The sequence below is a fragment of the Sprattus sprattus genome (genome assembly GCF_963457725.1).
Source record: "Sprattus sprattus genome assembly, chromosome: 3".
In the NCBI taxonomy this organism is placed as follows: domain Eukaryota; kingdom Metazoa; phylum Chordata; class Actinopteri; order Clupeiformes; family Clupeidae; genus Sprattus; species Sprattus sprattus.
In genome coordinates this window covers 43,530,316-43,543,753 of record NC_137922.1, presented here as the reverse complement: position 1 = coordinate 43,543,753, position 13,438 = coordinate 43,530,316, and the positions used below count along the sequence as shown (strand labels likewise).

Below are 13,438 nucleotides of genomic sequence, written 5' to 3'. Positions count from 1 at the left end.
AAGGCTTTTAAAAACGTACTGTGGGAGCGCCTCCGTTTTTTGTTTATTTGTTCAAGTTAGCATTATGTAGAGTTGCCACTCTACCATTGGGTTCAGGAGGTCAGGACACCCCTGGAGTGTAGCTGAACAGGTCTGTGTGAGGGTCTCCTCGTCTTGGCTCCAGTTTGTCTGTTTCTGTTGACGATTAGCCACTGCATTGTGTAAAATACGCATGATACAAAAATACACTGGAATATTTATGAAATTTTATTCATGTTTTCCGCTTGAGATGGTAAGTCGGCCACAACGTAGACCACTGTGATGTGCATACGAATTGTCTGAGTATGTTGCTTCACTGGTCGCCACAACAGGATTTTCTCCCTTATGTCAATTTTAAGGCCCGTCGGCTGCAAATAAATAAATAAAAAGTGACACAGTCATTACAGTAAGTCTTCACACTCATCCTAATCCGGTTGTGCTGGTTTCCCTCTCACTGCCTACCTCCTCCTCCTCCTCCTCCTCCTCCTCTCCTCTCCTCAAGCCCCAAGTCCTCCTCCTTTAAAAAAGTGCTTGGTGTCACTGTCCCTCGTGGTGCCCACGGTCAAACATCATCCTCTCAGCAATGGAAGCTCTCAGCTCACTGGACTGTGTGATGCTAAAAGTTGCTCGGATGCACTATCCTCAAGCTGTGTGAAGGGCTATCTATAGACAGACTTCGTCTTTTGCATCATTTCAGAGGCATCTGGGTACGAGTTTGTGAGGCTCTGCTGTGTACCGTGATAGAATATTATTGTTTTATTAAACACATTAGCAACATTGTGTCATGTTTTGTGAGGTTAGGCTAAACTGTCTGGTAATGGAAACAGCAATAGTTGTTTTTGAATGACTTTTGTCTAGTTTTGAAGTGTCGTTTAAAAGTTCCCATTTTCAAATGTGGCATGCATTTAAAAGCTGTCATTCACGAGAGCTGAGTAACGCTGCAGTGTTTAGTCAATTTAGTCAATCACTGTACATCCTCTCTCTCTCTCGCACCCAGCAGAATCTCTACCCCATGACGCGCTACTAAATACCAGACTACTCACCTGTTTCGTAACCCGGTTTGTGGCACGTCTGTTTTGTAACCTCTTTCAGTCTCGTCCCAGCTGGGAGAGGACACAAGTAAAGAGCAACCTCAGACGCCCGCATGTGTTTCCCTGCACTGCCTTCCTCTAACACCTTCATTAGTGTCGCAGAGAAGCTCATCGCCATAATGTGTGTGTGTGTGTGTGTTGTGGAGGGGGGTTGAAATGTGTGTGTTGGGTTAAACTGGTGAGTAGGGGAAAATGTGTGTGTTTGGGGTTGGGGAGGGATTCTCAATAAGTTGTTCAAACTACTCTGACCTTGCAGCTTCCATTTGCCCCCATTGGTGTCATATGCACCTTCAATGCTTAGCTCTGGCCATATTGATTTGTACGCGTCATTTCTCATGATTTAGCTCTTTCATTATCTCTATTATAGCACTGGGACAATAAAATAAGCCTGTACTACTATATTCTGGATCTCACTACACAAAGTTTCTGGCTGTAGTATCACCATCCATTGGTTCTAATGGTGTTTTTTTCCTCCATCCTTTCCTACACCTTGTTAATCATCCTCCCCCTTGGGGAAAGCCAGCATATGACCTGGAGCAATGGTGATCAGTTTGTTTCAGTCTCAATTTAACGTAATGCAATTTAATTCTATTGAATATTTCTAAGATGATCTACCCATCTACCCTTAAAATTGAAACAGTCAGGAGGGGAGGCAGGCTAGTTGGCATGGAAACCAAGTTGCAGGTTTTAATCATGCTTGGCTAGTTATGCTTTTAACTCGACAAAGGCTGATTCGGAGACCTTTTGGCATTCTCCAGGGCAATCACATTTTACATTTTCAATTAGCATGCTAATATAACCATATTGAACTGCGGTGTAGTGTAACTGAATGTAATGAGCCTCTCAAGAAGAAAAACAATAGTGCAGTTCCTAAAAAAGGTAAGGGGAAAAAATTACCACACATGCTGTTCCACAACTGATTAGATGTGTAAGTGAATAAGAGGTGACACTGATTCTCTGATGGGAAAACATTACCAAGATTCAACTTTCTACTGGGAATAATAACTATAGGCCTTTTATAATTATAATAACAATTATTGTTAAAGCAATTACAATGGAGGCTTGAGAACCAAACCCGCGGAGTGAAGCAGTTCCTTGCCATTTTCTTAGTCCATGGATTGCTGTTGACCCAATTTCAGAGAGCATGGGTTGAATTTCTCGAGATTACAACATATCAACATGTCTCCTAAACCTCCCTAGTGGATCCTTTAAGTCTTGTTGCCCCAAACAGTTTGAGAAAAAAAAGCTAGCAAAATGTGCCTTCTGTAAAACTTCGCCTTGGTGGAACACACACTTACTTAAAAGCAAATGTGGTCCTGTTTTCAGCTCACGCCTATCTCCCCTACTCAGAACTCGCCTTTATATTGGAATATAATACATTCAAACCATTGGTATGCGAGTGATGTTAGCCCTGCTGACTATTTTTAAACAATCACGGTTTTATTTGAACATGCCACAGAAATCCCTTCCAACCCTGAGTGGGTGGATACATTTATACACACAAACACACACACGCACACATACACACGCACGCGCGCGCGCAGGATGATAAAACAATGGCATTATGTTGGGGTGAGAGAAGCCCCCTGACATGGCTCTTTGCGCTGGGCTACATGTGAAGGGTAAAACCTGGAAGGTTGTCTCTTTAAATCAACGCTGCGGCGCTGATGTGCCCTGGAGCGCAGACGGTAGGAACCATCTCCACCTCTGCAATAGGGAGCTTTCACCGAGCTCGCTCCACAGCGCCACGGCCACGCTGAATCAGATCCCATTCCCATACTTTCTCTCTGACGCTTGGTAGATCCCACGCTCTACAGAAGGATAGTAAACTTATCAATCGCTTTCGGTGCGGGGGGAGGGCTAAATCTATACCGGATTTTAACCAGTGGTTTCCTTTGGAGGGTGTTCTCTCCATGTGCCATACGCTCGTGTCGTGGGACTACTGCTCCCGTCTGCAATCTGTTGATGACACGGGTTCCAAGCGTTGTGTGGTTCGTCCTCTGTGGTGATTATGGAGTACTTTTTTCTTCCATATTTAGGTGAAATCTCGGGGATGATGGGGCGAACGTCGTTGCCTCCACACCAGTTGCTTTCGTCGAATTAGGTAAGGACATGTTAAGTGAATGTCACACTTAGCAAATCATGTTGTTACATATTAACGAGAACTAGGCTGTAATTGGAAGAATGCCGGTATAGAGCATACTGTTCATTAATGCGAATTAATCGGGGCACAAGCTGATCATTTTATTTTAAGCTAATAATTATGCTTGTCGTCACCAACAGTGTATATATGGTCGATGTGTATCTATATAGCTCTGACGTTTATATGAAGTAGGATTATAAGTGTGATAGCATATCTATATTAAGCCAAAAATGCTGTCTGATCACGATATAATATTAAAAAAAAACCTAGGAAATGTCTTTCTTTTGGCGTCATGAAGACGTCACCAATGAATCTTTTCCTCTGATACAGACGAGGCATTTCAAACCTCCGCCACCTATGTGCCTGAACTCTTACGTCACTATCTAAACACACGGACTCACCTCTTGAATACGCGCACGTGTGTAATGGTGAAATTGCGAAAAGGGAGACATTTGGCAGAGTTTCTTACATATTTGCCTTTGGAACTGTTGCAGTAGCATGCGTCGCTTTAGTGTTTTCCGCTCTACTGCTCTCATTCGTTTATATTTTTACAGATGGACCAAGTGCCGGTTACAGTGCCCTGTCCATTACCGCCCGTCCCCTCGTGCCGGAGGATGACCCCTCCGAAGGCAACTGTAACGCTGACCTTCCAGGTGGACTCAAGTGCCATGGGCCAAGTGGCCGTGTCGTAACGGACTTTCATTCCTTGTTGAGACATCACTGTTTTCAAACTGGACGACAACTTTATAGGACTTATGGTGAGTATCGCAGTCTATGAGCTGTTTGGCCATCATGTATGTATACCTGTTTGTTTTTCGATATTTCATGGAGTTTGAAGGATAGGCAAGGTAAAAGTTTATGTTGCGAGTGCATGTGACGTGGTAGCATCAGACACATGCGCTGCACATGTGTAAAATCAGCTGCAATGGTTCTAACTTCTGGAATAACCTGCCACCTTATAGGATGATAGGTAATGCTACGTTTCTTATGTCGAACGTTCTTTACCCAAGCTACCTGTCATTGATCTGTATCTGTTGTTGGAGTGGATTCCAAGAAACACAAGTGATACCTCACCATGGCATCATAGTGGGGCTTATCGCTGCATTCCCAGAGCGTGACAGACAGAATCCATTTGTTGCAGTGCGGGACGCATAGCCAACGCTGAAGTGATACATTGTTGAAGTCATTCTGTTTGCTCACACGTAATCAATATACACAAACCGTTTTATGTGTTTACCGACTTGCGCGAAAGAAAAAGAAATAGAAAGGAGCATTTCACTCTAAGGACAGCCGCACCAGAGACTCTGGAAGCTAGAGAAGGCGTGCATTGAATATCAATTGTCGTTGTCAGCTAATCATTGCAAGAAGCTGTGGCATGTGCGTGGCCTTGGTTATCCTTCCAGAATTGTGTATCCCCGGTTGCTCATGTGTTGCTAGCGTACACAGCGCCAGCCAAAACCTCAGTAAGAAGAGTGGCTTAGTGAATCAAAATGGAATTGCACTCTGGAGACATACAATAAAAACTTAATATACAGTGTATTTTTTTTAACATTGCTTGAATATCAGCGGATTTTCATGCGCATAGGCCACCCTGCACAGTTCTCATCTCGGTACTCGGTGCCAAGGCGTTTATTTACGGATTTGTTAGAATGTGCTTTTCACCCGTTTTGGCGTGGGCTGGGCCGTCGTTACCTGTCGTAGCTACCAGTGGAGTTGTCAACAGGCAGATGATAATACCCGCTGAACCTTTCACTCATATATGGTCATGCAGACAGAAAGATCATATGCAGTTTCTCATATGCACCCTTGTGTCAGCGCCGCAGAAAGCATCCATTAGGTGTATCAGAGCAAATTTCAGGACCAAGGACAGCGATTGTAACCAACTGGGGGGACCATCCATCCATGCTGGTTCTCTGCCAATAGAAATGGATGAAAGGCCATTATTGGTGAATACTCAGTGAAATTATTTTTCACCCTGTGTTTTTTTTTTATTTGGAACTCGCCCCTAAAGTGAGCCCATGATTTCATCCTGAGAGAGCATTACTAGCTACTGGTGATTCATACAGCCCTGCTTAGGACGGACACTAAGCACTAAGACACTAAGACTCTTTAAGATTCTCCATGCCTTCCGTCCCCCCTGGCTCAGACTCAACCAAATGAACTGCAAGTTATTTTAATCTTCAAGTCCTAGTGTGGTTTTGCGTGCGCCCAACTGAGACCCCAAACAGAATCTCTAGCACTTCAGAGCGGCAAGGACCGGATCAGCACATTCTTCCCCCAAAAGGAAACACAGACTAACACTCAAGAGTGGGTAACAATGTTTCCAGATGTTTTTTTTTTTCAAAGCTTTCTGTCTCTCCGTCTCCCTCGCTATATCTCTCTCCCTCTCACCCTCCCTGCCTCTCTCGCTCCTTCTCCATCTCTCTTCCAGCTTCTTGTATGCAAATAGGCTACAAATGCAAATGCAGCAACATGTTCAATTTGGACTAAAAGTAGAACCATAATGTTCAACATGAGGGATTACTTGATGCTGACATTACAGTATTAAAAAGCAACCACCAACTCCTAGTCAGTTTGCGTTTGATGGAGCACCACAAAACACTGAAAATAATGTGGTGAAGTAGCAGTGCATTATTCTTCATGCTTTTAAAATGCCTGATATTTATTTGTCCCTGAAATGTTTTGAGTCACTGTGTTTTCATGTTCCAAAGGGGTGCTTTGAAAGCTAAGCCTTGTGGTGGCAGGGCATTAAGTGACTTCTTGGAACAGGGCATTACCAGTCCATGTCTTTAAGATGCAGTGGGGCAGGCAGCGATAAGGCACTGATGAAGTAGAGGTCCCACTGGAGTGGGGGGTTGTGACAGTGGTGGTGGGTGAAGAGTTCAGTGAACAGTGTAGCACAATGGAGGGGTCATGTGTAGGACGAGTGTCAGTGTGTGTGTAGGTGAGTGTTTGCTGTGCTGAGGCCGAGGCTGGGTGAAAACGGCATGTGTGCATCCACCAATAAATACAATCAGTCAGTCCCTGTCGGAGAAGATGGCCTGTGCATTGGAGCACACTGAATGAGCGGGTTCGTTTCCTGCAGGGTGTGTGTGTGTGTTTGAGAGAGAGAGAGAGAGCGAGAGAGAGAGAGAGACAGCGAGGTATGGAGGGAAAGAGTGAAAGAGAATCCTGCGGATCCTTTCAGGGAATAAAACTACTCTATCTCCAATTGCAGCCAAATAACCAGGCTCTCCCTGAGAGCAATTTGGAGGTATGATATCAGACTGTCCTAGGAAATGTCATGTTATGACATGCTCTGATCAATGTCCCGACTGGAGGGCAATATGTTTCTGTCAGTCAATATCAGAATGGCAGAACGCTGCGCTATTATCAGCATTAGGCCCATGAAATCAGACAAGTGTCAATGAACATTAGACTTGGAGAACATGATGAAATCCAATCAATGGTTATTAGGTTCATTTAATGGTGACAGAGTCATAAAGTTTCACAGTGCTTTATGTTAGGCGAGGACAAAACGTAGGCTCTAGGCAACCTTGAACATGGCATGGAAATGGATTTAAAGCAGAAATGGCCATGTTGCACTGCGCATGGTGCTTAAGTTGAGGGGTTGCCAAGGCTGGGTGACATTGAGATAATGGGTCACTGGATGGGGAACGTGAGGGAAGCACATGTTGGAGCGTAAAGGGAGAGTCAGTTAAGAGGAGGATAATGATTCTGTGGACGCCATGTTCAAAAAGACAAAGGGGTACGGATAATTCTTCAAAGGCATTTCACAAATATTGATATCATTTATCATGTTATTATTTATTTTGTCATGTTATGCTTTAATGTTTCATTGCAAATGCCGTTTGTGGTAATGAAGCCATATTGCCATCATTGTTACAAAGGTCAGGATTTCATTACATAATAAATCACGCAACATTGGACTAACCTTTATTTCTAGCTATCGGTTACCATTAAAGCAACACTATGCAACAATTTGGCTCTTTTTGAGGAATGTTTTTATGAGCAAATCATCTTTCGCATACACCTCAAATTAATTTTGATGGGATATGGTCATGTGAAGGACAGACACACAGCTGTCATTCCCACGAGCTGTTCAGGCTATGCACTATGTAGTTCTGAGGCCTGGTTCAGAACACCCCGCAGCACCAGAAGACGCCAGTTTGCTTGTTAGCAAGCTTTTATCAGTGCCATGCCATGATGTTTCTTGAGGTTTTTGCCTTCTTTGTAGGTAGGTAGCTTGCTAGTTTTAGACCAAACCTCCATAATGCTTCTTTAAGTAATATTGGCATTCACTTAGGAAAACCTAACCTAAGACCAATACACAGGCATGGAAAGACTCCCCCCCTCCCCCCCCCTAATTTTATCCTCAGAACAACCCTTGAAGAACACATTTCAGCCTCAATGTCCCTTTTAAGACCCTTATTACTAGTTTTTGTGATGTGACTTTCCATTCAGTAGAATGTTTTCAGCCTTTTTGGCAAAAATGTCTTCTAATGTAAAAGGTGTACAAGGTTGTAAGGTTCTTTGCTGAATCCTCACAACCGTGGGATCGTAGGATACTGACCAACTAAAGTTGAAAATAACACTTTTCTAACCATTAGGGGTTCTTTGATTGAAATTAAGGCTGAGAACCGTTATTTGGGGGGGGGGGGGGGGGGGGTAAGGGGGGTAAGACTCTACTCTACGATGCTTTCTGTAAAGGGGCCAATGCGTCTTTGGCAGGTTCCGGCAGAGTGCTGGCCGACGACTAGAAGAGATGGTTTCAGCTGGGGGCTGGAGGGAGATGATTTGATTTGTGTTTTGGCTACCTCCGCGGGGTGCTTTTCTTAACGGCTCACGCCTCCAATCCTCCAGTGAGAGTGGGAACTCTGTGACAGTAGTGGGCTCCCAGCCTGACTCGCCATTCCAGTTCCAAATGGTGTTGGTAAAAAATGAAGTGGGGTGCGCTTCCATGTGGCGGCAGTGAGCTGGTTCCTGTTTGTGTGATGATGGAGTGTTTGCCAGTCACACAACCTTATCGAGGCACTTACTTTTTTTTTTTGGAGTGAGTGCCGTCTTCATTGACTCTCGGTGCAGGTCTAAAAATACACGTTGGAAGGGAAATCCATCAGCTGTAATAATACATTTAGATAGTCTTTGTCAGACTAATGGTTGCTGTAATGGCTTTTGTGTGTGCTAAATGTTTTAGAAAAGTATAAAAAAAACTAAAGGGAAGCACTAAGTTCTTAAAGAAGTCCCAAACGGATTTTTGACTAAACTTATTAAAAGGAAGAGACAGTCACCATGGCTGTGTGTGTGTGTGTGTGTGTGTGTGTGTGTGTGTGTGTGTGTGTGTGTGTGTGCCCCTAGTGTAATTCTTCCCTTCTCCGTTTCCGAGCTGAATTTGTCTGTTGCCTCGCAGTCTAATCCGACCACTCAAGCACTCACAGCGCGTCACAAAGATGTGTTCATGTGTGTCAGTCCGTCACATTACATTTTCAAGTCCATTGTACATGTCTTTCTTGCCATTTATGGTTATAATCCCCAGCTGATCTAAATCCTTTCTAAGCCCCCCCCCCTGTCTCTTGCTGTCTCCCTGTCTGTATTGTACCTTTGATTGAGATGGATGGAATAGCTTTGATGAACTCTGCGTGGTGCCATCAGCTGACCGGGGTCAAACATACATTTAAAGAAGCATTTTGATTGGCCAAACAAACATGAATGTCAGAGGGTACATCCCAGCATTCAAATTCGATCAGCTTTAAAAGTCCAGATGAAATCAGCCGAGATTAGGCCCAGCTCCCAAACATCAGCGACACACTTGTCTGGACTGTGGCCACAGTGGGATTGTTGTTGTTGTTGTTGTGGGGATATTCCTGTTGGCCAGCGTGAGGCCCCTACATCACAGTGGCGTGTTGACACTTGTTTGTTTAACTTTTCCCTGAGCCCTTATTGTAGCGTTGGAAACGGGTCTGAAGTGACAATCAGGTGTGTGTGTATGTGGGTGAGTGTGTGTGTGTGCAGGCATCAGTCTTTGAAACAGAAAGAAGGTCATCGCACAGAATTGAGGCGGTTCTTCATCCTCGCCTCATCTGCACACTGGCCTTCTTTCCTGTCCCGCTACACACTGATTGGCCGAGACCTGCGCAGGAGTCGTCTTCCACCTCCCAACTCTCTGCGCACTGACCTTTTTTATCTTGCTTGTGTGCTCGGCCTGTCAGAGCCAAGCGCCTCTGGCCGGAGAGAGTGGCGGCCAAGAGAGTGCAGAGACAAAAGAAAGGAATGAGGAAGAGAAAGGAGGAGTGAAGTTGAGTCCAGTCCCATCCAGTTGCCCAACCGGCAATGATTTTAGTCTGCGGAAAGCATGCAGGATGGGGTTGTTATGCAGAGAGGGTCTTTTAAGGATTACCCTTTGCATAGCATACTCAAAGACAAGGTTTATGACTTGATTTTATGCGTTCTTAAGATCGCATGAGCCTCACTTGTTTTAGCCGCCCCCCCACCCCCACAGCACTCTGCAGCACCTGCATAATATATAATTTTTATTTGCTTGCTAGAAAAGATTTAAGGACCCTTAAGTAATAATTTTAGGAGTCCTTGCCAGCCAGCTAAACCCCCCTTGTATTTACAATCAAGGTACAAATACCACATTGACTGTAAGCCTGCCTTAGCTGAGAAGGAGGATTGTCTCTCTGACTTCAGACAGAGTGGATTTCTCGAGTGAGAGTGTATCCCCGGCGGGTTGATTCTGGATTCAGTTAGAAGAGTGGGTAATTGGTGGATGGGAACACAGACGGAGTCTCAAGGAGAGACAGAGGAAGTTGCATGTTTTTTTGGGGTGGGGGGGTGGGGTTCTGGGGGTGGTGAGGGTAGCTGGAGATAGGTGGCGCTGTTGGAGGATGGGAGGTGGAGCGTGGAGCGTGGACGTTTGAGGCTGAGTGTAAAGGGTATTCTGGGAGTGTAAGTGTGTGTGTGTGTGTGTGTGATGCGGCATGCCTGAGGGGATTGGGCCGCTGTTGCACAGCAGAGGGTAACTTCAGGCTGGATGATAAAACAGAAAATAGACAAACTGAACTGGAAGGGAAGAAGAGAGAGAGAGAAATAGAGATGGAGAGACGACAAATATAGGAGAAGAGGGGGAAGGAAAGCGAGATATGAAGAGGGAGCTGGAGGAGAGGGAGGGAGAGATAGGGAGAGAGTGATGAGTGTGGGCGTATATCTTTGCCTCTCAGGGACAGAAATCTCAGAGAGGGACTGTTTCTCACTCACTCACAGATACACACACACACACACCCACACACACAAACATACACTCACACACACACACTCACACTCACAAACGCACAGAAATACATGCCCACGCGTTTTCTTTCTTTCTCCGGGTTTCTTTCTCTATCACAAACACACTCTCACACTTGCACACACACACACACACACACACACATACACACACACACACACACACACACACACACACACACTCACACACACTCACACCCCCCCCCCCCACACACACACACACACACACACACACACACACACACACACACACTCCTACAGGGTCTAGACACAGGAGGAAAACTAATCAGTCTTCTGGTAATTAAATATGAAAGAATGAGGGGATTGGGGGGCTGGGGGTGGAGGTGCTGCGGGTGTGTGTGTGTGTGTGTGTGTGTGTGTGTGTGTGTGTGTGTGTGTGTGTGTGTGTGTGTGTGCGTGTGTGTGTGTTTGAGGCGGAGGCTTCCTACATGATTGTGTGAGTAAAGTGTGTCTGGAAGAGTGCCGTCAACTCTGTATGTTTGCTTCTGTGAGGGTGTGTCTCCAAGTTTGATTGTTGTATTTGTGTCGTATTGGTTGTTCTATGTGTGGGTGGAAATTAGTATTTGTTTGTGTGCCTCTGTGAACTCTGTATATGCGTGTCTGTGTGTGTAAGTGTGTGTGTGAGAATGTGTTGTGTGTGTGTGTAAGTATATGTTGTTTGTAAGTGTGTGTGTGAGTATGTGTTGTGTGTGTGTGTGTGTGAGAATGTGTTGTGTGTGTGTGTGTGTAAGTATATGTTGTTTGTAAGTGTGTGTGTGAGTATGTGTTCTGTGTGTGTCTGTGAGTATCTGTATCTGTGTGTGTGTGTTGTTTGTGTGTGTGTGAGTATGTGTTGTGTGTGTGTGTGTGAGGATGAGTTGTGTGTGTGTGAGTATGTGTTGTGTGTATACCACAGACCTCAACACAGTTGTTGTCTCTTGTCCTCCTCTCCCCACAATAATCAGGAGCTAGACTCCAAAACAGATGTGAGGACAAACTACATACACGTCTGCAGACTAACATGACTTCCTCTGACTTAGGATGTGCTTTATGTACACTATGTATGTCACTTCCTGTACAGAATGTATGTCACTTCCTGTACATATAACACGCTCATATTAATCTAAAACAGGAACTAACTTACATTACAGAGAGTGACAGGTCATGTGTGTGTGTGTGTGTGTGTGTGTGTGAGTGTTTGCATGTGTCTGAGTATGTGTGTATGGGTCTGTAAATGCTCAATGGAATGCCCTCTTGTCCCTCGCTCGCAGGATCTGAAGCGGGTGCTGTCCTTCCCGCCATACCCGGGGGACTACCTGCACCCGGTGGTGTACGCCTGCACCGCCGTCATGCTGCTGTGCATGCTGGTGTCCATCTTCACCTACATCGTCCACTACAGGTACTGGACATCACCCAGTGTACATTTACATTTAGTCATTTATCCAAAGCGACTTACAATGTATACACATGTTACATTTACACTGATGGCACACTGCACATCAGGAGCAATTAGGGGATCAGTGTCTTGCTCAAGGACGCTTCGACAGGGAATTGAACTAGCAAACTTCAGATTATTAAACGACTTCTCTACCTTCTCTACCTCTGTACCACTGTCGCTCCCGTCTGGATGTGGACCCACCCCACATAGCCCAGCAGGGTTCACATTACACAACAAAGCCAACAGTGTCCAGTATAGCCTGTGGTAGCCTTACCCAGTGCAGCCTATATGATATTTAACTTCACTTATCCATGCTAATTGATGTGTACTACATATGAAACCCACAGCTCAATGGAGCCCACACACCCCAACACATGTCCTATGACTCAGTAAAGAAAAGTCCAAACCGCCGTTGCCAATCCAAAACATCTCAGCACCGGCTGCACTCCTTTTGCCAGACTCACCCAGCCCACCCAACAGTGCATAAGACATCACAGTTTAGCCAAAATCACAAATACTGCAGGTTTAGCAGATCTGACTGCCCCTGCATTACTGCCAGGTGAGTTGAGGCTGCCAGCTAGGGTGTCTCCAGGGTGTCTGTGAATCTGCCTCTCTGTGGACTGTGGGCTTCACGGCCGCATCCGGAGCACTTAGATAAACTTGGGCGAGGTCTGTCACACACACACTCACACACACACACACACATACACACACACACACACACACACACACAGACTTAAGCACATACACACACAGAGACTTAAGCACACACACAGACACAAACACACACACACACACACACACACACAAAATGAAGCACACACACACAATCTACAGAGTACATTAGAGTCTCCTTAATGATTGGCTTCTGAGCCAGGAGAGAGGAAGCAGACCCGTCTGAGCGTTAAATGCCAGCAGGCGTGAGTAATTAAGAAGTACGACGTGGGAGGAAGGAGTTATTTTTTCCTCTTCCGTTTGCTTTGTCCGGGGTCAGGGCATAGCGGAGGTTTGCGTCCATCCTGACTCAGATGCCCGCCGTTTATTAGTATCATCTCTCTGGCTGTGTGAGAGAGAGTGCTATCTGGTGAGTAACACTTGCTCGGAGAAAGAAGAGAGGAAGGAACAGAAAGCAGTGGGGGGGGGGGGGGTGAGGGAGACAGGGAGAGAGACAGAGGGAGAGAGAGAGAGAGAGAGAGTGAGAGAGAGACTTAGAAAGAGAGGGAAGGTGAGAAGGGGGGGGACAGGCTGACTCCCTCCGATGGGAGTACAGCCAAGTCCAACGAGGCTGAGCCACATGCCCTGCCCACTAAATAAATAAATAGATAAATAAATTCATAAAAAAAGACAAAAAAACAACAATAAAACAGACTCCTTCTGGGATGAGCCAGGCTTTAGTCACCCGGTTTAATAGACATCAGATTTATTGCTACTGCCTTGGATGGGAGCAGTTTTATGTTTTTC

General features: G+C 45.4%; 1 protein-coding gene across 1 annotated transcript in view; it reads left to right on the top strand.

Annotated features, from left to right (window-relative positions):
• Positions 1-11,816: 11,816 nt before the first annotated feature.
• The window catches only part of adgra1a (adhesion G protein-coupled receptor A1a), a gene marked incomplete at its 3' end in the record, with an annotated part of 8,620 nt that continues 6,998 nt past the window's right edge, over positions 11,817-13,438 (top strand). The window contains exon 1 of the mRNA XM_080834498.1: positions 11,817-11,938. Within this exon, the coding sequence (XP_080690624.1) occupies positions 11,889-11,938 (50 nt within the window). The 5' untranslated portion in view covers positions 11,817-11,888. The remainder of the gene's footprint in view (positions 11,939-13,438) is intronic.